Source organism: Leopardus geoffroyi, chromosome D4, assembly GCF_018350155.1.
Source record: "Leopardus geoffroyi isolate Oge1 chromosome D4, O.geoffroyi_Oge1_pat1.0, whole genome shotgun sequence".
Classification (NCBI taxonomy): domain Eukaryota; kingdom Metazoa; phylum Chordata; class Mammalia; order Carnivora; family Felidae; genus Leopardus; species Leopardus geoffroyi.
The window spans coordinates 71072651-71098031 of record NC_059342.1 but is presented as its reverse complement, the minus strand read 5'-3'; the positions used below and the strand labels follow the sequence as shown (position 1 = coordinate 71098031).

The following is a 25381-nucleotide window of genomic DNA, read 5'->3' as shown; positions in this document are numbered from 1 at the left end:
TGAAATTTCATTACCTCCTAAAATTAGAGCAAAATAACAAAGTTTAAGGAATCCATGACTCATAACACCTAATATGTAGAAAACTTATAGGATGAAGGCTTTAGTATTTTTTTTCTACTGCAAGATAATCCCTTCAAAATCCTAAATGAAATAACCTTCATCTACTTAACATTAGCTTGCTTATTTCTCATTTGGTGGTTGCAAGGAATGGAGAAGGAAGAGAGGGGTCATGGAAATAGATTGTAGAAGACCAAAAGTAAACGCATTATTGAGTCTGCATACAACCAGTTGGCTGGTTCTTGGCTGACCATATGTTGACCTAAAAGTCAAATTAGCTTCAAGTCTGCCAAAGTTCTAGGTTCTGAGACAGTCACGTTTAATGATGTCATAGAGAAGTTACCCTTCTATTCCAGCTAGGATCCTTTAATTAATAAGAGACTGCTGCGGTAAACCAGCTGAACCAAAAGGAAGGTTTCGTAAGCAATTCCCAGTAAATCATGGTTCAGATTATTAAAGACATGGCAAGTATTTATTTTGGCTTCATTGATATTTCAAAAGAAACCACCTTGAGAACAGACTTGATAAACTTTAAGAATGATTTCCCGGGGCGCCTGGGTGGCGCAATCGGTTAAGCGTCCGACTTCAGCCAGGTCACGATCTCGCGGTCCGTGAGTTCGAGCCCCGCGTCGGGCTCTGGGCTGATGGCTCAGAGCCTGGAGCCTGTTTCCGATTCTGTGTCTCCCTCTCTCTCTGACCCTCCCCCGTTCATGCTCTGTCTCTCTCTGTCCCAAAAATAAATAAACGTTGAAAAAAAAAATTAAAAAAAAAAAAAAGAAAAGAATGATTTCCCCTAATCATATTCCTTCACTGCTCCGTAACAAGGGGAGATTTTTTTATGTCTCTCCTTTCTGTGCTCGAGGGATGGCACTATCTGGAGTGTAGCCAAGGGATAAATTGATCAGAAGGGTTTTGTTCCTCTCTGATTCTCACTTCCTGCTCTGACTCTAGCTGGATCCAGACCAACTCCTAACACATCCCATCCTGTACCTGATCCCACTGATTCCACCTTTGTTGTACCTGGAACATTCTATGAAAGTAAAAGCCCACATATTTCTCTTATTCTAAGAGAGAGCAGAAACCTCAGACCTGCCTAGGGATTAGGGTAGGAAAGTGACAGCCAATAGTATCAGCAATCCTTTAGGTGGTGTTTTATAAGATCACTTTCTATCCATTGTCCAATGTTACTGCCACAAGAACCTAAATGCATATATAGGCCAGGGAGAGTTGTTTATTTACAAAGAAGAAAATTGCCTTTAAGAGTGGTGATGGTCCTACTCCGTTTAGGAGTGAAGTGGGCATTAGAACCCAGACATTCTGATGTCAGGCCCTGTTACACGAGGACCTGAACCTGGAGGGAAGAGGGAAGGCATAGGGCCTGGGCTTGCCATCCATCAACACCCTCAGACTTAGACTTTTGACATTTTCCCCAAACGCAGCTATATATAAGGTCACGAAAATGAGGCTGGCCAGATTGAAAGAAGGCATCGCTGTGTAGTTTGCTATGAGAAAATGTTGTAAAATAGCACACATTGGCCGATGCCTTTGGTACTTCTTTTTTTGATTTTCTGGGAATCTCACAGAATAACCCAGGGTCTCACTAGCCCCCTGAGTAGCCCTCTCCCATCTCCTCCTTGGAGACCTCTCCTGAGGGCCTGTTGTCTCCTTCATGTCTGTATTTAAATGTCACCTTCTATTCCAGGCGGACCATGGCCACCCAAACTACAACCCTAATCCAGCTCATTTCCTTCTTTCCTGCTTTATCTTTCTCCTCTTTTATCAGCAACGGTCACTAACACACTACATATTTTACTTCTTGATTTTACCATCGGCTTCCCCCTCTAAACCTAAGCTCCACGAAGGCAAGGAAAAGTTTGTCTGGTTTTTTGTCCACAGCTGTATACTAGCAGTGTGTCCATTACTTGGCACAGCATGGGTCTTGATAGGTACATGTCAAGTCGATATGTACCCTATGGGGGTATTCCCTTCAGAGAACTTAGCCAGGTCAAATTCATAGATCTGGCGAGGCCAGTTTATATCCTAGCGACTACTCAGACGTGAGGGTGTTGAGGGCTTGTGCATCTACTGCATGATTTCAGAAGTAAGTGAGAAATTGCGGCTTGGCATGGCTCTCTGAGGAGTTAAGTACCCCCTACCCTAGAGGAATATGGGTAAAGGAAGAAAGTGTATCTTCCTTAAGTCATCCGTTTCAGCTGCTTGAAACTAAATCAAATGGCAACGTAATTGTTAAGATTCTCTTACTGCAGAGCGGTGTGCCATCTGTATGCAATTAACCCCATCCCTAATTCCCGTGATAGGCACTGCTTGACTTGATCTAATTAGTGATCCCATCTTAATGATTGGTCGAGGGGATGAGCACATGATGGAATTAGGGCCAGTGAGAGGGCAAGGGAGCCCCACAACTAGGAAGAACTCAGGAGATGATTTTGTGTAGGTTTGTGTAGTGGTGAAGGAAATGGACTCTGGAGTTAGGCTGCCTAGGTTAGCAATCCCAACTACACCATTTGCCAACTGGTTGACTGAGAGAAAGTAATAAACTTTCGTTTTTTCATCTGTAAAATGGAGATAATACCCACTCAATAGGGTGGTTGTAAAGATTAAGGGAGAGAACACCAGGCACAGAGTAAATTAGTTACTATCATCGTAATTCCAATGAGAAAAGGAAAAATAAATCTTGAGCAGAACACTGTATATTAGCAAATCATTCATCAACTAAACACCCCATGAGCACATACTGTAATGTGCCCAGTCAGAGGCCATGGAGGTTCAGGAGTGAATCAGGATTGAATTCTGTAGGGATTTGTTGGGGGAGAGAAGCCATGCATGAAATAACGTGTGGACAATCAGTGTTCATAAAGCAAGGAAGTTCAGATAAAATGATCTGAGGTTCCAGGAAAGGAAACATTTACTTAGGTGATCTGGACAGCTGATGGGAAATTCGCTTAAGACATTCAACAAGAAGCATGTCAAATCCTTAAATATACGGTTTTTGACTACAGCTTTGGTAATGAATTCCCTTCAAAACAAAAGCAAAACAAGAAATGATTCAAGCTGTTAGATTACTTCCTCTCCTTTTAAATTTTACCACTAATGCATGTTTAGGTCCTTATTTAAAAAAATCAAATCTAGATGTCCAGCTTGAACAACCGTCCACCACTACCCTCCACGCTTTATCTCTCATTGGCCAATATCACTTTCTCCCCAGAGGTAACCAACCATTACCAACCACCATTTGGTAAATACACTCCTAATCACTTTTTGCAGATTTACTCCCACCTATGTATACTTGCAAAGATCAATATATGTGACCTCAGGGACATTTAGGAAAGGTGTGTCCCCTTGAGAACGATAGGGTGGGGTACCTCGCTAAGGTTTTCAGGAACTGAAGTTCTTCATTTCAATAAATGAGGAACATTTATTCTCTGCAAGGCTTTTTGAGATTTAGTGATTATGCATATTTTTTCTTTTATGTTCTGGTCTCAGGATGAATTTAGCAGATTTTTGAAAGCTGCTGGATGCAAACTTGTTGTGGTTGAATTTTCAGCAAAATGGTGTGGTCCTTGCAAAAGGATTTATCCTCTTGTTCATGTAAGTATCATCTATATATATTTCACAATTTCAGAAGGAATTTTAAATCCCCTAATAATTTTTTCAGTAAATCTTAAAAGTTTACATTTATGAGCCATATGGAATCACTTTTCGAAGCATCCTGATTATCCTGAAGCTAATATACCAATCTCTATTTAGATCATAGTACACACACCAGAAGATTAATACTACTTGTCTATGGATAATTCTGCAAGGAAAATCTAGATGTACAAAAGAGTACAGTTGTACAAATGAATGGATTATTTGTAATAATGGCATTTTACCAAAGTTCCAGAGTTCATAACTTCCAAATATTGGAATAGATTATAGAAAAACATGATACTTATTTTTAACTATAATATGAAAGGATAAACTTCCCGCATCCTTCAACCCTATTATCAAAACTTATGTCTTATATGTTCCTTTCATGTCTGATCTACTTTATAAAATGTTTTAGTAAAATATTCTTAGTTGTAATCATATATTTATATTCAGGTCTATTTTCCATGTACACATTCATTCATGTTTTTTGTAGGGTCTGTAAATTAACATTTTAATGTCTATACAATGTTTCATCTAGTTAATTTCCTTGTTGCCCCATTTAAAAGTTTTAACTTTTATTTACTTTTGGTATCACATGCCACAGAAAGAACTTGGCATTTTCATTTCTCCTCATCATGCAGAAGTTTCACTTATGGTCAGTTTTGTGAAAACTATTTCTTCAAATTTAAAGAAGTTTGGATTTCTCTACACAACTGGAAACACTCTGGTTTATTTTCAGCAAAGTTTCTACCATTTCAACTTCAACTCTTAAATCCACCTGAATTCATTCTAATCACAGTCTTTTGACATTTAATTAAAAATAAACGGATATTCAGGGGCACCTGGGTGGCTCAGTCAGTTAAGCATCGACTCTTGGTTTCGGCTCAGCGCATGATCTCATGGTTCATGAGTTCAAGCCCCACATTGGGCTCTGCACTGATGTGCAGAGTCTGCTTGACATTTTCTCTCTCTGCCCCTTCCCCACTCACTCTCTCTGTCTCTCTCTCTCTCAAAAATAAATGAATAAATAAACTTTAAAAAATAAAATAAAATAAAATAAAATAAACCTATATTCAAATAGAGAAACTGATTACATGATACCTCAACATCCATTTTCTACCTAAAATTCTTGGAATATCCAGAAGAAGCATTTTATTATTTCACAGTCCCCTTTATCCTGATACTCAAAACTTAAAGAAAGTCTTCAATGTTCAGCTTCCAGAGTATAAATATACTCACATGCCACAAAGTCAAAGCTGATCAAATTCCAACAGCCAACATGGGGCATTTTCGGAAAGTGCAATGAAATCTAAGGCTTTGTAACTTCCCTCTCATACCTTTGCCATAAGGGCATTAACAGCTGTGCCACTGTTCTGTCCAGGCTCCTGCAGCTCTTCCTACACTCATTCCTACCTTCATAGTTATAGCTATCCCTTTGGAGATAAACCTCCCCAAATGATGTGCCATCTGTTTCCTGTTGGAATCCAGACTAATGCAAATATAGTTTTAAAATAAATTTTGGCATGTCCATACTGAAATACTATCCAGATGTTAAAAAGAATCAAGTAGACCCATATGGAATGGTGGCATCATCTCCAAGACAACATAGCATTAAGTAAAAAGAGTGCAGTGTGGAAAAATTTATATAGTATGGTCTCATGTATGTGAAATAGACACATATATGTATGTGTATATATATAAACCCACATATATGTAGAGAAAAGGGGAACAGAAGGATGCATATCAAAGAAGGTTTTTTTTTCAGTGAAAGGGTGTTAAATTTGGATGGCTTTATTTTTCTTGTGATGTTTGAACTTTTGCATGATAATGTAGTCATTTACCATGTGTGTAATTTTTTCAAACTGGTGCGTATAATAGGCATGGAGAAAAGACTTCCCTTCTTCTAGGTCACTTTATTAGTCAAAGATCAAAGCAGGCAACAGAAACCAAATTAAACAGAAAAGAATTTTTTTTTGATGTTTATTTATTTTTGAGAGAGAGAGCGTGGGGGCGGCGGTGAGAGGGCAGAGAGAGAATCCCAAGCAGGCTCTGTGCTGTCAGCACAGAGCCCAACATGGGGCTCAAACCCGTGAACCATGAGATCATGACCTGAGCCAAGATCAAGAGTCAGACACTTAACCGACTGAGCCACCCAGGAGTCCCTAAACAGAAAAGAATGTTAATACAAGGACTAAATTGCTTATAAAATTATTGAAAGATTAGATGAATAGGAATGACTCAGAACACCATAGACCCACTTTTGGGGATCCTAAGTTCGCCACAATCAGAAGTGAGTATAGATGGGAGGCCACCGCTGGAGGAAAAAACAAACTGGCAACAGAGCAGCAGTTGGGAATCAGAACCAGGATCAGGAGGCTACTGTGGCCACAGGTGCCTCTGGACGTCCAGAAAGCTGATGTCCGGGCACCAGATCCTGAGTTTGGCTTCTGCCGCTGCTTCCAGCACAACCACTCTCAATACCCACAGTCTTGCTTTCCAAAGACAAGAAGACAAAGAAAACAAGAAGAAAGTAGCTGCTTTCTCACTTCTGACTTCCAAGTCTCTCCTACATTTATCTTGTTGATAAGACCAATTTGCATCCAGAACTCCAGCTTCAAGGAAGTCCGAGGAATCTCTACCTCTTTTCCTTTCCAGGCTCTGCAGGAAGGTGGAATGGAAGTTAGCCAGCTAAACTTCTGTAAAGGAAAGACAGTCAATCTTTTCAGGTGTGCAGGCCATATGGTCTCTGTAATAACCACTCAGCTTTGCTGTTGTAGTGCAGAAGCATCCAATGGCAATGCACAAATGAACAGGCAAACTGTATTCCAATAAAATTTACTTTACAAGACCATGTGGAGACCTGGATTTCTTCTACATGGTGCAGTTTGCTGACCCTGGGCTAAGAGGATCACCAGACCTAGAACCCTGATAAGAGCATTTCTGGGAAAGGAGAGATTATAAATTTCTTTAGAAATTACATGATGTGATCATGAGAAGGCAAGTGGTCTGTGAGGCTAACTTACAGTGTATGTAGCAGAAGCGGAGACAAAGGAGCTTTGAAAAGAAAGTTGAGGCCAAATCAAGAAAGATCTTGTGTTATAACTTAATGAGTTGTTGTAGATAGTCAAAACAGAAGTTCTTAAAAGGGTTTTGCCATGGTCAAATAGCGATTTTAGAGAATATTTTTAGCAGTGCTGTATAAGAATGGTTTAGAAAGACCGAAAGCGGGTAACCCAAAGTGATGACAATCTCAGTGACAGGCAGTGGTTTTGGAGAAAGAAGAAAAGATCCAATTTAGGAGATACTTTAGAGTTGAGACCAACAGAACAGGTGACCAAATGGTAGAAGACTACATACGAGGAAGAACAGAGCAGAAGGAAGAGTTGTTGAGGGCAGAGAAGAGGTCCTAGGTGGATGGAGTGAGATAATAAGGAAAGACAATGTCCATAGGGGAACCCCGACCTAGCAAAGACCCATATCTATGCCATGACTTCTGGGTGCTACTTGATGCAAAATGACAGTTGCCATATTCCCTATTTCCTGATAGACTTGCAAGGCTCTGAAACCTTCATAAGTAGAATTAGATGTCCACATAGTTCAAACCTATTCCCATGACCCCTGTTGGGGAGCATCCATATATCTTCAAACTCGAAAAGTGCAAGACAATTGCCCTAGAGTTTGTGGGTGACACCATTTTCCTGCCAGGCATTGAGCCACTGCTGACCAAAATCAGCTTTTTTTATCCAAAAAAAAAATACTCTGAAATCCCCAAGGCTTTTGTGTCTGTTATCTAAGAGTTTTTCTCCATTTTCACGATCTTGATGGGCCACTGAAGAAAGAGCTCCCACTTCAGTCACAGTCCATGAACAAACAACTGGAGAGAATCTGCCTGCAGTAGACCTCAGCACATATCCACCTAATCCATGTCATGCTGCTTCCTGCTTCTCAGTGGGAGCAGCTCCCAGTGACAGCTGCATTTCTTCCTGTCTCCACTGTCTCTGGACACCCCATACGATCAGAGAGGGGTCCCGTCAGAGAGAGGTCCTATAAGAAAGAGGTCACTGGAAATGCTTGAGATACGATGTTAAAGCAAACAAACCAAGATGCTATTAAGTGCCCTTAAAGTATGAACACAGTTGTCTGAAAGAAAAAAAAAAAAAACCCAAGAGCTGATATTTACAGGCTGCTGCTGCTGCATCTACTACCCCCAGACCCATTACCAACACCTTTGTCACCACTGCTGCCAGAGATGCTTTCAGAACAAAACAGAAGCAGAAGAGAGTTGTTTCTTCCCTCTTCACACCTTCTGTTTTCCTCCAAATGCATCCCATTGACAAAACCTACATAGAAGACAGCTGGCAAAGGATCCTGGGAAGTACAGTTTCAGTACATAGTAGAGCATGGAAGATGTCAATAAAAGCACAAAGCAATTAGGCCAAGGGTCGACACACATTTTTGTATCATCTCAGTCATAAGAGCCTCCCAAAAAGCCTGGCAAGAGGTGAAGGTCAAAGCAGAGTTTGGGTATCTGGTTCAGGGATCTGTAATTTTTTTTTTGTAATTTTTAATTTCTTTTTTTGAGAGAGAGAAAGAGCATGAGTAGGGGAGGGGCAGAGAGAGAGAGAGAGAGAATTCCAAGCAGGCTCTGCACTGTCACCGTAGAGCCTGATGTGGGGCTCCAATCCACCAACTGGGAGATCATGCCCTGAGCTGAAATCAAGAGTCAGATGCTTAACTGACTGAGCCACGAAGGCTCCCCTCAGGGACCTGTATTTTGAAGACCACTGAAGGCAGCCTTCCACCTCTTGCCACCCCAGGAAAAAGCTACTATCCGTGCCTTCACCCTGCAGGGTAAATCTGGACACACCACATACATGTCATCATTTCTTCACTTTGTGCCCTTTCCTAACTTTGAAACTCTGATCTTCAGTTTGGTTCTTCAGACTCTGGTTCTGCCGCTGATCTTTGCTTGACCTGTATCATCCCATATTTGACTTTGGTGCTTCCAGTTCTAGCCTGTAGTGAAATGCCAGAGTGATGCTTAGCTCTCATGAACAACCTTTTTACTCATTGTTTGTTTTTTGCCAAAAGACGACTGTGTAATTCTAGTATGTAATTTAGTATTAACGCTAAGCTAATAGGGAATTTTTATTCTTTTAATTTGAAGGCAATGTCTCTGCAATACCAAAATGTAATGTTTGCTAATGTGGATGTGGATGATTCTAAGGTAAGAATCTTAAGTCCTTCTGTGGGGATACATAAAATCCAAATGCTGCATCGTTGACAGCACCTCAGTGATTATATAATCAATTTTAAGTTGAGGACAATTTCATGATGTTTTCGTGATAAATGGTAGTAAACTTCCTCGTAATGTTCTTTTGTTTTGTATCAATTTTAAAAACAAAACCCAGCAAGTATGTGACTCTCCCGCTGCCCCCTCCCCTCCCTTACTATGGCAGACTCCACTCCTCAATCCCAACATTTTTCTCCATTTACCCTGCTCAGCAGAATTGGCTCTACACAGACAATACCAGTTGGGTGGTGTTAGGCTCAAGGTGAAAAGTGTTTTTCACCCTTGTAGTAGATTATTAATCAATGTCTGAAACCCAGCTCAATGTATTTATATCTTGCTTTCCTCTTGCTATGGTTATGGTTTTTGTGGGTTTTTTAAAATATCACAAGGAATTCCAAGAAATCCTTCCCTCCTGTCCCTCCCTAGAGCCTCCTTTCCTCTCCTTCCCCCAAAATAATCAACCTCATGCCCTTAGTCAAAATATGCCTCATTAATGGGGTGTCTGGGTGGCTCAGTCGGTGAAGCATCCAGCCCTTAATGTTGGCTCAGGTCATGATCTCATAGACGTGGGATTAAACCCTGGGTTGGGCTCCATGCCAAGCATGGGGCCTGCTTGGGATTCTCTCTCCCTCTCTGTCGGCCCCTCCCCCACTCATTCTCTCTCTCATTTAAAAAATATTTTTTTTAAATGTGCCTCATTAATATATACAAGGTACCCCAAAAATTATTCTTCCTAACATTTGCTCATTTACAACTAGGAAAAAATAGTAACAAGTGATCTTTGCACATATTGGATTGAATTTGAGCTTTAGAATAACAAAAAATCTGTTATTTACCCACTCTTTTCTTTAATAGCTTTGTGACCTCTTATCAGTTAACTCTATAAACTTCAGTTTTTTTCACTGTAAAACAGGGCAAATAATACTTCACAGAATATAAAATGAGATAAAATACATAAAATATATGACTTAGCATCCAGAACATACTAGAAGTTCCATTTCGCCCATTTCTTTCAAGCTTTATCAAAGTGCGACAGTGTTTAAGTGCCCTTTAAACCGAATCATATACTATGCATTCAGAACACATCTAGGATCATTATCTCTTTGTCCTTTTTTTATATTAACAGAGTTGTGCAACCATCACTACAATTAATTTTAGAACATTTTCACCACTTCAAAAAAAAAAAGCAAACACTTTTGGAGTTCTACTGGTTACCCCCAGTTCCTTCTGTCCCAACTCTGGGCAACCGTAATTCTACGTTCTGTCTATAGAGTTGCTTATTCTGAGCATTTCATGCAAATTGAATCATCAAATAGGTGGTCATTTGTGACTAACTTCTTTCATTTAGCATAAGTTTCCAAGGTTCCTCCATGTATCAATACTTCATTCCTTCTCATTGCTGAATAATATTCCATTGTATGGATATACCACCTTTTATTTATTTAGCCATTCAACTGTTGATGGACATTTGGGTTGTTTCCACCTTTTGACTTTTAGGAGTAATACTGGTATAAGCATTTATGTATGTATTTTCATTTCTCATGGTATGTATCTAGGGGTGAAATTGTTGAGTTTCCTAAAGCAGTTGCACCATACATTTCCACCAACAATGTGTCATGAGGCCTCTGATTTCCCCACATCCTCACAAAAACATGTTATTGTCTGCCTTTTTGATGATAACTCTTTCCCTTTTAAGGAGAAACAAAATACACAATTTTTTTAACAGTAATTTATTTATTATCATTGCTGTGATCATGAAAATTATAATTTAGTGTGTGTGTGTGTGTGTGTGTGTGTGTGTGTGTGTGTTACAGGCAGCAGGGGAGAGATTCACCCCATAAGATGATAGGTATATTAGAGAGAAAAGTCCAATTCTGTTGATCCTGTAGGTGGCTAATTTTCTTTGGACTCTAAACAAGATAAAAACGGGTATTTAAGAGCAGATTGTAATGGATTAAAATAATTGGAATTCTGATATATTTGCTTTTTTTGGTTCATCTTTCACAAAGATGGGCAATGAAGTGGGGAGTAGGGCTTACAAGAAAGAGACCTGTAAACCTTACTTAAAATGTAAGACCAGTATATCACCCCATGTCTCAAGTGTGCATTATAAGGATACCTTTACTCTTCCTTATTTTTGCAATATGCTGTCTCCATATTGGGTTCCACTGAGGTTCCTCTGTAATCTTTCACAATTTCTTTTATTTTTTTTTAATTTTTTTTAATGTTTACTTATTTTTGAGAGAGAGAATGAGAGACAGAGCACGAGGGGGGAAGGGGCAGAAGGAGAGGGGAAACACATAAACCAAAGCAGGCTCCAGGCTCTGAGCTGTCAGCACAGAGCCGGACGTGGGACTTGAACCCACAAACCCTGAGATCATGACTTGAGCCAAAGTCGGACACTTAACCGACTGAGCCACCCAGGCGCCCCTCACAATTTCTTTTAAATAGAGCCCGTTTCATCCTTCAGCATCTGTTCTATTTTGGCATCCATCTCCCAGCCCTCTCCTAGGGCTCTGGGATGAGAAGCCTCAGGAATGTGAGGAGCAGCCATTTTCTATTGTAACATTCCTGGAGGCTTTGAAGACATGTTAGAAAAAGGCTTGGCAGGAGAATCAATAAAGTGTTAACTGTCCCTGGGTTTTCAGACATGCCTCCTGAGAAGTCACCAAGTTCTGGGCTCTGTATAGAGAGAGGATACCAAAATTGTGACCTCATGCCATTTCTTTCCTTTCCCAGGAGTTGGCCCAAACTTACCACATCAGATCAGTACCCACATTTCAGATGTTCAAGCAAACCCAGAAGGTATGTTTCCATGGTAACTGGCAGAGTTGAATTATAGAATCATCAGAATCTTTTTAAAAGGCCTGGGGTATCCTGGGTGGATGAAACAACTGCATTTATTTTTAATATTTAGCAACGTTATGCTTAGTTTCTGAACTTTTCATATTGGCAAGGTGTACAAAAAAATGCATGAATTATAAAAAAAATCTCCCCATTCAGACCATCTGAGGTTTCCAAATCCGTAAGAAATATCCACTACTATCCCTGTAATATCCCTTTTGATGGGGCAGACCCATCAAAAAAGAATCTTACAGAAAAGGACACGATGAAATTCTCACACAAATGTATATGGATTGTTAGCAACACTTGGGAAAATGTTAATCAAAAACAATCCCGAGTCCGTGTAGCTAGTGGTTGAGTGTGCAGGCTCTCGTTGCAGGTTTCTGTGGTTCAGATATCCATTCTATCACTAACTAGCGTTTTCCTTAAGAACCTCTTTGGATCTTAGGTTCCTTATCTGTAAAAACAAAGATCCTAAGTTTTTCCTCACAGGGTGTTGTGAAAAGAAATGAATTTACGTGACTCAAGTTCGTAGACCCATCCTGATGTGCGTCAGTGCTCGGCACATTAGGGTAGTTGTTATCACAAAGATGTTAATGAAGTAAAATGTCTAAAATGCTTCGTGTGTGATTAAACTAGTAATTCCACGTATGGCTGGGAACACTGACAAGTGTACGTACCTTATGAAAGGTGACTTTGAAACACGCTTAAGAGGAACAAACTCTATATTCCCGTTCACACAATCATCCCATTTTGGGGAACTTTTGCTACAGAAATACCAGCAGGAGAAATAAGCAGCTAAGTACATAGTAATGGTAGCATTACTTCTAATAAAATATGAAAGTAAACTACATGTCTTTTCTCGTGGAACTGCTCAGTGATTTGATTTGTGATACATCTACTTGAAATAGTATGCAATTTAAAGCGTTAGGAAGAACATATGTAAAGCAAAAACATTCATGCTTAAACCTTGTGAAGATTGTGTCTACTATATAAAGAATGAAAGTAGTTGATACTCTAAGTGTAGGATTTGATTCTCAGCTTCTATTTGTTGCGTATTTACCACGATAGAATTGGTGTGATAGATTTAAATAATTTTTCAAAAAGAATTAACACTACCTACTACTCCTCTTGAGTGTTTACTTGAAAGTGAAGCTATTGAGCACATGCACCTCAGCTCCCCTCCCCACCACCGCACATCAAATTGTTTTTGTGTCATTTTTTGTTATCCTCTCCTTCTCTTCCATCTTGGAAATGAGAAAGCATCCTCCTTTTGAAATGGATTTCATCCATTGTACCTTGATCGCATTCCCTCCCTTGTGCCCCAGGCCTCTATCCATCAGTTTTCTCTTTTCAAACCTCGTGTTGGGACAGTCCCTTTTGCCACCGTCAGCCATAGTTCAGTCTCTATCAGCAGTTCTTTGATTTTCTTCCAGGGAACCATTCCCTTGCCCATCCTTGGTCCATGTGCTTCCTTAGGGCTCCATCTCCATGGCTAGACCTGTGAGTGAACTTCGTCCCCATCAGGAACAGGCCCTTGACTCCAGTCAAGCCAATCTAAACCCAACCAGAGCTAATCCTAGGATGTGGCTTAAGCAGCTAGGTAAAAGCCTTCTCTTTCGATTTCATTGGATTTGTTTGAACTTGGGAAGATAATGAAGCTGAAGGTACTACAGCTAGCTGTATGAAGCTGAAGGTTCTACAGAGAGAACCTGAAAATGAAGCCACCATACAATGAAAAGCAGAGTCAAACCAGGAAATACCAATGGCACTGATCGAACCCTGAATCTATCCATGCCTGAAGCCTGAACTACTCCCATAGATTCCATGAGTTATGGAGACCTGGAGTTGTTTTTTCTGTTACTTGCGACCCAAAACTTCTAATGACAAAATTAATGTTCTTTCAGACTTCTCTCCTTCATTTCATGATCTAATTCTTGAAGTAGAATATACTTCCTGCTTTCAATTCGAAGTTTCCACTTATTCCTTCATCTGCTCTTTTAAGTGTCTCCAAAGCTCTTTCAGCACCTAATTCAAATAGCCATTTCTCAATCCTTGTATTCCTTGGTTATACAAAAGCACCATAACTAATCAGCTTCTAATTCTGGAAATTTCCTTGTCTTTTGGCTTCCATCCCTGATCTTTCTCCAAGCTCTCCTTTGGCTCCTTTGGCTCCTGCTGTCCCAAAATATAAGTGTTTCCTAAGGTTCTTTTTCCCATTCTACCTCTTCTCCTTTAGTAATTTCATCCTTACCTATAGTTCCATCTGTAATGACCTTTGACATGAACAAGTACAATAGCCCCTCTCACCTCCAAGTTCACACCATAGCTCTGTTCTTTTTTCCAAATAGAGCTTGGCATAGTTCCACGTATGTCATTCCCTTATTTAAATTTGGATACCCCTTCCCCTCTGTTGTCTGCAGAATCAAGACTAAACCCTCCTAATCAAGTCTTCCAGTTAAATTTCCCCATAATTTTGGCCCAGTCTACCTTTCCAAGCCCATTTATGTTTGACCCAGACCTTAATGTCATGTATTTGTGTCCTACTATTTCCAGTACCTAGAGGAGTTCATGTCAGTGTCTAGAAGAATCCACCCTAGGTGGAAAATATTCATTTTGTGTTTGATTCATGAGTGAGTAAGCAAGTGAATGAATAAATGAAGGCTGATGTCTTTGCCCTACATCACTGTCTGCTCTGCCTCCCCTTCTGATTCTGTCCTCATGTCAGTCTGACTCAGGGAGGGTTTCTCTCCAGCTCAGAACAGCTGTCTGGTTTCATCTCTCCTGCTGATGATAGTGCTTAAGATCTGCTGCCATTCAACAGTTTGTTCTATGTTTTATGAAATAAAACTTTGGGGTCTCAATTGACTTTGTGTCTAGGCTCTTGAGCAAATCCATAGCTATGCTTTTGAGAAAAGGCTTGGCCTTGCTTAGTCTCAGTTCTGTATGTAGGTGGAAGAACTCACACTTGGGGGTAGGGTGACCTCTTATATTCAATTATTTCTTAACTGGTTTCTACAGGGTATGGATCCCTTTTGAATTGATGGAACAAAATGCCTGTATTTTAGGCATCGTGAAGGATCTTGATTTTAAATTTTATACCACTTAGTTAATGGAGAATAAAATTAACTGAATCAATGACATAATGCATTAAGCTGATCCACCTCCCTATTTTCTAACTCCAAAGTCAGGTAGCCAGCCTCTGATTTTAAAATGAATACCCCTGTCCCAAAATATTTTCTTGAGAATTGAGTGTCTCATTGAATATTACTGACTTAGCATCCTGGTTATGAAGTTATTTAAAAAAACAAAAACAAAACCTTGAGATCATTTATGTCATAATATACAAGTAAGTCTACTTCTGAGCTTTGCATGTATCTCCAGAAAGATTCATACTTGAATCAATTTAAAAATCATTTGTAAACCTGCAGAAAATATTTACAATGCTGGCTTCCATTTAACAAAGAATATCAATCTTCTGTGCAAAAGACAACAGCAAAAAAATGGGGGCAGGAGATCCTAAAGAGACAGTATTGCAAATCTTTTTACCTCTTTTACTCAGTCCCCAGCATTTGGCATCTGAGCATCCATCTAGGGCTTCTGCAGGGTCCCCACTTCTACTATTGTATCCAGAGCTGCAGTCAAAACCTGAGACCTCTGAAATCACCCCCAGGTTCTACCTTGCAATGGTCTGCACAGGAAAAATCAATGGAACCAGAGAAAATTGGGCATGGTCATGCGATAGGACCCATCTATGTGAATTTCCCTCCTCAGTAGAATTGACTAGGAATGACATTCATTGTTCTCCTGGGGGTAGAAAAAAAAACTAAATTCACTTCTTTGAGACCACTTCCTTCCATCTCTCTTTCATCTGGGACAGCACACCTGAAAATTAACTTATGGAAGCAGTTAAGTACTATTTATCTAGTATTAAAAAAACAACAACAACTTTGAGTCCAGTTTCTATTAAGGGATGTTATAAGAAATGTACTCACATTTCTGGTAAAACACCTGGCAAAGAACCACTGTCCATTATGCCTTTTAAAATGTACATTGTATAAAAAGCCTTGTGATTATTCCTCATAGACAGAGTTTGGAGAATATTTGCCTCCCTTGGTCTACTCCCTTGCATTAGATCAGAAGGCTTAAGGAATCCCTTGGGTTTCTCTTTTTCTATTGCTGCCAATAATCTCAGGATTACTTCCTTGACTCAAATACAATAGCCTCCCTTATCTGTAGTTGCCTGGAATTCCCTAATTGCCATCTCCATACTGAATCGTGCTTTAATGGTTTTGTTATTTTATCTTGCCCTTGATTCTATCTCATTTCAAATATTTTCAAAATACATAGACTATAAACAAATAAAACTTTAAAAAACTAAAACAGATAAAGCTATGTAACTATGACCCAGTGTTGCAGTCAATGGGCATTCTGTGATGCTGGAAGTTTTTATGCAGATTTGGATGGTCATCTAGCAGGGTTGTACCATAAACAGCATCTGTAATTATTTTACAGTGTTAGGGTAAAGGACAGCAAAAGCAAATTCCAGGTAATAAATAAAGTGGGATTGTTCCTTCCTGCTGTAATCCTTAGTGTTTTCACCTGGGACATCACATCCTGTTCCAGTAAGATTAACTGTGGTTAAGAAAAAAAGAATCTGTGGTGGCTCTCAGATGGGACATCCAAAACTTTGGCTGATTTTTTTAACCAGAATATTACACTGTATTCTGTTCTAAGTAAAAAAAAAAAAAAAAAAAAAAAAAAAATACACATATACACATAAGCTGCAATGTGAATATGATATTAGTTATTCATTGAGCCTCTGAAGCCCATCAGTAGATCCCCCAGGTTTATAACATTGCTTCCAGACCAAAGTTGACATATGTCAATGGAACAGAAGAAAAGAAGAGTAACAAAGATTTAGCAACTCTTGGCCAACAGCTTAAATTTATCCAACATCGAAATTGGTTCCATCTTTCATTCTTTGATATGAGAGTAAATGGCTTCTCAAAACACTTTAATCCAAGAACAATGGGATACGGATGCATGGATGCTAATAAGTGAGTTATTTACAAATGAATAATTCAGCTCATAGGCTCACATCTAGTGGGAGGAACTCCTGCTCCTTTGCTTGTGAACAGCAGGGCTCCTGCTGAGGTTATAGAAGTAATTTCCAACAGACACCCTCCTTGAGGTAGGTACAGACATGAAAAGAATCTCCAATGGGCAGCACCGTGGTATGCTTGAAGGAGGACAGGATTGGAATCTTCAAGAGCCAGGCAAGGACAATACATGAGAAAATAGGAAGTGAGGAGGATGGTGGTCCTTGGAGAATCACCCTCCCAAATGCTCACTGTTCAAATTCATAAAAAACAATACTTGAGCCACGCCCAAAAGAGTATCTGTGACTAGTTTTTGTCATCTCTGGAATCAAACAGCTGTGGGTTGAACCCCAGGTCTGCTTCTTATTCGTGGATGACCTTGGTTATGTGCCTTCACCACCTTGAGCTCAGTCTCCTTCTCTGTGAAATAGGGACTATATCATGTGTCTTTAACTGTCATCATGAAAATTTGTGATGATATATAAAGCACTTTAGCACTGGACTTGGTACATGCTATAAAATATGGCTATTGCTAGAGCCCCATAATCTGTGCACCAATCTTCCTGAAAATTTACGACAAAATAGAAATTTGGAAACACTGGTTAGGAGAGACCTCTAAAACTCTTTGAATAACTACAGTGACCAGTTAAGCTAAGTCATCTTAACATTGGAGAGTTACCTACCCAGGGATATTCAACCTGTTAAGGACTGTGTTAGGTAGACACAGAGGGGTTCCACCTCAGGGGAAATTTAAAAAAACAAAACAAAACAAAACTCTCACATGGTGTTCAGGGCTCTGAAGGGTACAGATCCAAAAAAGAAGTTACTCAGCCCCATAAAGCAGCTGATACATAGGCACAGATTAATAGACTGGAAGGGGCAAGAACTAAATGAGATGGAGGGGGAGAGAGAGAGAGATGGGCAGCAAGCATTTATCACCATTTAACACTAATGCTAAGGATAGTGCTCTAGGTGTTAGCAAGACAGTAGGTGAAAGACAGTAATTACTTATATACCTCTTTTCTCCAGGGCAGGGATTAGGGCGAGGCAAGTGAGGCAGGAAATTGCAAGTATAGGGTGGAATCCTGTCTTTATTCGAATTTTTGATATTTTGTTCATTATGGATTTTTTAAATATTTATTAAAATATTAATTATCTTGGGCACCTGGGTGGCTCAGTCAGTTAAGCGTCTGACTTCAGCTCAGGTCATGATCTCACAGTCCGTGAGTTTGAGCCCCGCGTCGGGCTCTGTGCTGACAGCTCAGAGCCTGGAGCCTGATTCAGATTCTGTGTCTCCCTCTCTCTCTGTCCCTCATGCTCATGCTCTGTCTCTCTCTGTCTCAAAAATAAATTTTAAAAAACATTAAAATATTAATTATCTTGATTACTGAGTTCTCAGAGCCCCTTAAATTTTACAACATTGTCCTAGCCCTGTCCTCTAAATTTTAAATCCTTGAAATATAGGAATATTTTATTCGGTGATTGGCCACAAGGACTCGCAAGACCCAGTAATAGGTTCTACTTATAGCTGAGATTTATTACAACAAAAAATGCAAAGCGGAAGCATTGGTAGAGTCCAAAAGGGTCCAGCACAGGCTTCTGATGTTCTTCCTTGGCTAGGAACACATAGGTGTGCTCTGTTTCTGTCTCTGTCTCTGTCTCTCTTTCTAGCAATGAACTTCAAGGACACATGTGGTTTGTCTCTGCCTAGGTATGCTCTTTTGAGTCTCAGGATCTGAGGATTTTATGTGGGGACTGGTCACATAGACATTTCTTGCTAGGCAGTCATTGCTACACAACCAGCTATGACAATGGAGACTAGGACCCCAATAGTAAAACCAGGTGCACATCATCAATATTGATGTTTATGCAAAGCAAGCCAGTGGGCTTGGTCCATCACTCCAGGTATATATAACAAAATCATCGATCACTAATACAAAGAACACTTTGGTGGGGGAAGGGACACATTCCCTGGGGGGTTGGTGAAAGATCAATCATGGTTGCCTTGGAGACAAGCAAGAAATAAGGAACCAGATCTGTTGTGTTAACTCTTCTCACACAGAGTCACGTGGAAAATCAAGATATCACCTTTATTGTAAGTAGCAGTGGCGCTAAATTGTGCTAAATACACAACATGGTGTGGACTCATATCAACAGACTTCCTACTATTTCCTTGAAGCCTAGATTTTGAGATGACTACCTAGGGGAGAATCTTGGGCTGCAGAGGAGAAACTCACCCACCTAGGTGAAGGAGATATTGCTGCTTTTCACAACTCTCAAGCTCCAAAAGTGAGGACACAGGGTGGTAGCCTTCCAGACCTACTTTAGGCCTGCTTCAGATGTGCTTTCCAGAAAAAGAAGGACAGTGCAAGGAAAACAGACCTGTCCCTTGGGCAGAACACCCCCAAAAAGGGAGGGGATAATCATGAACTCATTCCTTTGTCTAGGCTCAACTGATAAGCTCACCTCAACTTGGGGAAAAGTCAGTGAAGGAATTTCCCAACATTGGACAGTTGAGTAGATTTTCCAATGGAAACATGCCAAGTATAGGTCATTAGGTCATTGAAGGCAATGGCTCCAAAACCATTATTATCCTCATGAACAAATTTTCATTCTATACTTTGAGTAACGGGCCGAATGACATCTCCTCTGGCCAGACCAAAATCATTTTTCCTTATTCTCAGTGTGGCTTTACGATAAATTCCCACAACATTAGACTCATGCTCCTTCCCCCCTTCAACAGAAAACCACATTGTACTCAGTAATGAACTCTCAAACAGCTTCATGTGTCTGTCCAACACCTTCAATTGATGGCAAACTATGGCCCCAGGGTCAAGTCTGAGCCTCCACGAGTTTTCGTAGATAAAGTTTTACTGGTACACAGACATGTCCATTTGTTTAAATACTGTCTTTAGCTACTATCACACTACTATAGCAGATCTGAGTAGTTTCAACACACACCATCTGGCCTGCCAAGCCTAAAATAGGTATTATTGGGCCCTTTACATAAACATTTGTCAACCCCCTAACACAGAAGAAGAAAAGCACTTTAGTCATTATTTATGCCACTAGTGCTTTAAGAAACAGATATGTAGCCAGAGTTTCTAAATCAGCTATAAGAAAATGAAAGTAAGTTCATACTTTACCGAAATCTCACTAGTGGAACAAGTTGAGAAGAAGGCGAGTGTACATTTGAAAAAATTAGATAATAGATTACTTTCATACGCTTTTTTCTTGAATCCAAATGCATATAAATTCAAGCTGTTCAAAACAGTCTATTTCCAAGAGGCCCTGCCTTCTGAGTTTGATTTTGCCACACTCCAAAAACCACAGTTGAGCTACTTGCATTTGCAAGGCATGCCCCGCAACCTGTTGTGAAAGTCCCGGGGAGGGGGAAGTGTGCAAACACCTGCATTGTGACGCAGATGGTTCTGGGGGAAGGAATGGGTCTGGTTGAATCGGAGAGCCAGACCAAGATGGGATCAAAAAGTAGTTAAGACTGTCTAGCTCTCAATAGGTGGAGGCACTCACTGTTAAACGTTCTCTTGTTAGATATTCTTCCCATCTCATTAATAAGATATAATGCCTTAGCAAACCCTTTGTTAAGAAAAGGAACATCACACAGCTTATAAAATTGGATTGTACAAACATCTCTAGAGCCATCTGCCAAAAAGTGTCTTGTGTGGGTTGGTTGTTTGGGCTTTTTTGTTTGTGTTGTTATTGTTGCTGTTGCTTTGAGGGTTTTGTTGTTGTTTTTAACTCAGTAAAGATGTCCAGAAAATTGCTGAGCTTTCATTCAGCTGCTCCAAAGCTAACTTAAGTATTCTTAATTGCCTATCAACTGGCCAGAGTGTTTTATTGTAATTAGTCTATGTATGCATCATTAGACCCCTTAATGGATACTCTCAGAAGTCCATTTGTTAGGAAGGGATCCCTGTCTCTGGACCCTTTGTATTTTCTCACTAACAGTAATATACTTTTTGTAGGTGATTGAATGTCTTTGGCATTAAAAAAAAAACACAACAAAAAAACCCTGCCTCTGTTTAGACCTGGGTGATGGGTAAATGTGGGGATGGGGAATCACTTTATTGTTCTCTTTTTGTGTGTGTTTGAAAATGAGGGGTGCCTGGCTGGCTCAGTTGGTGGAACTGCGACTTTTGACCTTGGGGTTATGAGCTCTAGCCCCACATTGGGTGTCATTATTACTTAAAAATAAAATCTTTATTTAAAAATTTCAAAATGAAAGATGTTTTTAAGGGACTAGTGGACATAGGTGGTTGTGTAATGCAGGGATAGCCACCCCATATCCCTTTGGGCTCTGCCAACTGGAGCTCATCATTTCCATTAGTGGTCATTACAGATGGCAACGGTGCATGTAAACTGAAGACATTGAGAAGAGAGAATAAAACGTTGCTTCCTAATGCTTCAGGCCTTTGAGAGACACAACCAAACATTCAGTTGAAAATGAGAAAACATTCTGGGCAAAAATTGTATGCTAGTGTCCTTGCATATAGAGCTCTTCAAAAGAAAGCTATTATATAATAAGCTCTATCACTAAGCCACTCCTCATTCACTAACTACATTTATGAAGCTCCTATAAGCAAAGCCCCATGCTAGACAGACACATAGTATTTGCCTTTGGCAAACTGGACAAAGAATAAAACAGATAACACCTAGTCTCTGAAATTTAACACTCCCTAGAGTCTTGGGTCTGTCCTTCAGTGACCACAAATCAGCTTAGTTCAACTCTCTTCAGCCCTAAAACCATTAACAGAAGACCTACTCTGTATAAGGTTCCTAGCTAAATACTAAAAATATAGAGGAAAAAAATAAGGCAGAGGCCCCATCCTTGGTCAATGGCAGCAGACATAACATCAACTCCTGAGCAGTGGAATTCATAGGTTCTGTGAGATCACAAAGACTTCCGGAGTTAAATCTTGAAGAATGGTTAAGACTAACGGGTGAGAAATGGGAAGAAGCAAGAATTAGAGAATAGCGTGGGAATAAGTCAGGATTTTTTGGTACTAATACAATAGTATAAAATTATCACTAGAATATGAGCTCCAGGGGGTGATTTTTGTCTGGTATGTTCACAATGTTTGGCTCATAGTAGATGCTTATTATATTTGTTAAATGAAATAAATAAATGAATCCAACTGTGAAGTGTTGCTAAAGGTCAGAGCTTAAGGTGGAGAATAACAGTGAGGTAGACAAGACAAAATCAAGGAATCCCTGTAAGGACCTTGGATTTTATGGTGGTGGAGAAACACTGAAGAATTTTACAAAGAAGGAGAGCATGACTGGTTTGTGTTTTCGGGCTTCAAGGAGGAGGAGGGAACTAAGGGGCACAAGACTGGAGACAGACAAGTTATAAGCTCTTATTAAAGTCCAAGGGAAAGTTGATGAAGTAAAATCCATGAAATTCGGTGGCAAATTTAATATCCCCTAAAGCCACCAGAATGGCTAACATGGAAAGGAACTGGCAATAAACACCAAGTGTGGTCAAGCATATGGAACACCCAGAACATTCATCCTCTGCTGGTGGAATATAAATTGATAAAATTTATATTTTATTGGAAATAAATATATTGGAAAACTGTTGGCCAAGTCTGGTCACTGAAGTGGCCAAGCTCTGCCTGTGTTCTTGCCAGGAGTTGTTGTGTTGATACCTGCTCTGGTCTCAGAGGATTTTGAAACTCCCTTCGTGTCTATAGCCACCATCCAGCTGCTGTCTGACTCTTAGAAAAGAGACACTTTTGCAGATCCTTTCTGACGCCTTCCTCCCCTGGCAGCCAATGCCAAGAGAACTATTTATAGAGGAAATGGGTACAAACCAGGCAACCCAGATAAATCATGAAATTCTGCACCCACACTTAGGTGACTCTATTCTCAAGACTCAAAAGAGCAATTTGCTGTTATGGAAATGGATTCATGAGCGAGCCGGTAAGTGAAATGGGATCAAGATGGAGTCACAAGCCTGGGGTTTATTTTCAAGAAATAGAATGAACCATGATACCCCCAGGCAGCACCCAGATAGAGTGATGCTGCCTGGAGAAGCAGAATCATTGGAAGCAGGTATAGTTTCTTCTCTGCAATACACTGAGCATTGAAATCGTTCTAGAATTTTCCAACCCCTGCCCCAAAGGCCTAACACCATTTCTGGCTGCTGAAACCTCCCTTACTGGAAACTCAAATCTTCAGCCAATCCCAGCCTCAGTTTACCCACACTCTGCCTTCTCTACAACCACTTCATGTAATTGGTACTAAAGTGACAATGCATGGTAAGGGTCTTAAACTTCCGTATTTCACCAAATATAAGATGCCCACTGACAGATGCCCCATTAGATACTACTAAAAAGTGTTCCAAACAAAATATACCATCCACTATGAAATACACCCTGAGTCAGAGATGTGACAATTTGAAAAGAAAATGTGCTCCTTAGTATCAATTAATTATACTACTATTACCTGTGGCAAAGTTCAGGGAATGGGAAATCACATGTCATTTGATTTCAGAAAATCATGTTTATGAATTAACAAGTTCTCAAGACCAATGCAAAAAGGCTCTGAGAGGTTTCAATGATTGAGTTTTCTCATTTCTAACATATTCTATGTTTGAGATATCAGTTTAGAAGAATATTATGGAGAATTATATAAACCTGGCAAAATATTAGCATAAACAATTTTGAAAAGGTGCCAAATAATTGAAACATCATGAGTGTAATGTGTTTGTTGTGTGTTTATATGTTAAGTATTTTTCAGACAATGGAAATGAGGATAACTTAACAAACAAAAACAAAAACCCCTCAAAGCTTTAACATCTTTGTGATATTTGAACCAATAAATATCTCACTTTTGTGTATTTGTGAACAGATTTTTGAATTTTGTGGAGCTGATGCTCAAAAATTGGAAGCGAAGATTCAAGAATTAATGTAAGCCGATCTCCAAGACGAAATACATTTGCAACATTTTAAAAGGCCACAGCAAATGCGTTTGTGTTTTTTATTTGCAGCGAATATTGGAATGTTCGATCGGTCCCCCTTCTAATGTTTTACAGGTTGAACTCCACTTTCCTGCAATCTCATTCCACAATTGCTTAAAGCTCTTGGAGTATCAGAGAATGTATCACTCCCATTCTCTAACTTAGCTTTCCACTTACTTGAGCACATTTCTTAGGTGATGTTTTTATGACCTTCACAACAGAGGCCCTGCACAGCTAAGTCATACCATGCCATTAAGAAGGTTTTCCAGAGATCTCTGAAGATGGAACTCTTCACAGTGGTCAAGAAACAAATAAATACCGTATTGCCCTGGTGTACTCCAAATAGGTAGAAGCCATTCTTTTTCTTTTTCTTTTGATGTAATGTTTATTTATTTTAGAGAGAGCATGAGCGGGGGAGGGGCAGAGAGAGGGAAACACAGAATCTGAAGCAGGCTCCAGGGTCCGAGCTGTCAGCACAGAGCCCGTCGCAGGGCTCAAACTCATAGCTGTGAGATCATGACCTGAGCCGAAGTTGGACGCTCAACCGACTGAGCCACCCAGGAGCCCTAAGTAGAGGCCAATTCTAATTGAGCCATCATTTGTGGTACAAAATTCTTCTCTGATGCATCCATTTAAATTAGAACGGTGTCATTTTTCTCTTCCCCACTGCCTTTCTAAAATTCTTCTATAAATTAAAAAAAAAATCCACATATACATACACAAAAGCCAGAAAGTCTTTTTACTACCTGCGATGTTTTGTTGTTAACTGAGATAGCTCTGATGTTTAGGACCCAGAGAAGACAGTTCTTCTCACACTGACTACTTGGGGTTGCCATCAGGTGAACACTGGGGATCTGAAGTCGTAAAGTCGAGCCAGCTTTCCCTAGCTGTTAATGACTGAGATTTTGACAAAATCCTAGAATTCTTTGGAACGTAGAGTAGAGGACACCAAGAGCTGCTAGCTTAAGAGAAAAGGGACACCTTTTAATCATTCAGTAAATACTTATTGAGCACCTACTCTGTGCCCAGCACTGCTACGGGTATCTAGAATAACACTTGATTCATAGAATCCAAAGATAGAAATATAGCCAGCTTCGCATGCAGTCAGCAACATGAACGGGATAGAGATGGGGAGCCCAGGGTACTTCTGTGTACTTCTGTCCTCTGCTTTTCGGTTTTCGTCTGAATCATCTGCCCATTGCTGTAGCTAGTTCTTCTTCATTGTTCAGTCTTCATTCTGAAATGTAGCTTCCCAGTGGAACGGTGACTGAGATCTTAAGATGAGGAGAAGTGTTACGAAAATTGCAGGCCTCAAAGTCAAACAGACTCAGACCTCACAATTACAAGAGCATTTTGGTTCCGAAAAAGTTTTTGCCCCCTTTTTTTTTTTCATACAAATATCAAGTATTGTTAGTGATACTTTGCTTCTTTCTAGCCCAAACCCCCACCGCC

At 39.9% G+C, this 25381-nt stretch overlaps 1 protein-coding gene across 3 annotated transcripts; it reads left to right on the top strand.

Annotated features, from left to right (window-relative positions):
- The first annotated feature begins 407 nt into the window (after window positions 1–407).
- TXNDC8 (thioredoxin domain containing 8) lies at window positions 408–23928 on the top strand. Of its 3 annotated transcripts, XM_045468535.1 has the most exons (6): window positions 408–521; window positions 3562–3666; window positions 8876–8935; window positions 11741–11806; window positions 22825–22890; window positions 23821–23928. In XM_045468535.1, exons 1-6 carry the CDS (start codon window positions 498–500, stop codon window positions 23881–23883), a joined length of 384 nt encoding a protein of 127 aa, XP_045324491.1. In that variant the 5' UTR covers window positions 408–497; the 3' UTR covers window positions 23884–23928. The 3 variants fall into 3 exon arrangements, with proteins under 3 accessions (XP_045324491.1, XP_045324492.1, XP_045324493.1); XM_045468536.1 differs by lacking the exon at window positions 22825–22890; XM_045468537.1 differs by lacking the exons at window positions 8876–8935; window positions 22825–22890; window positions 23821–23928 and adding an exon at window positions 13325–13717.
- The last annotated feature ends 1453 nt before the right edge of the window (window positions 23929–25381 follow it).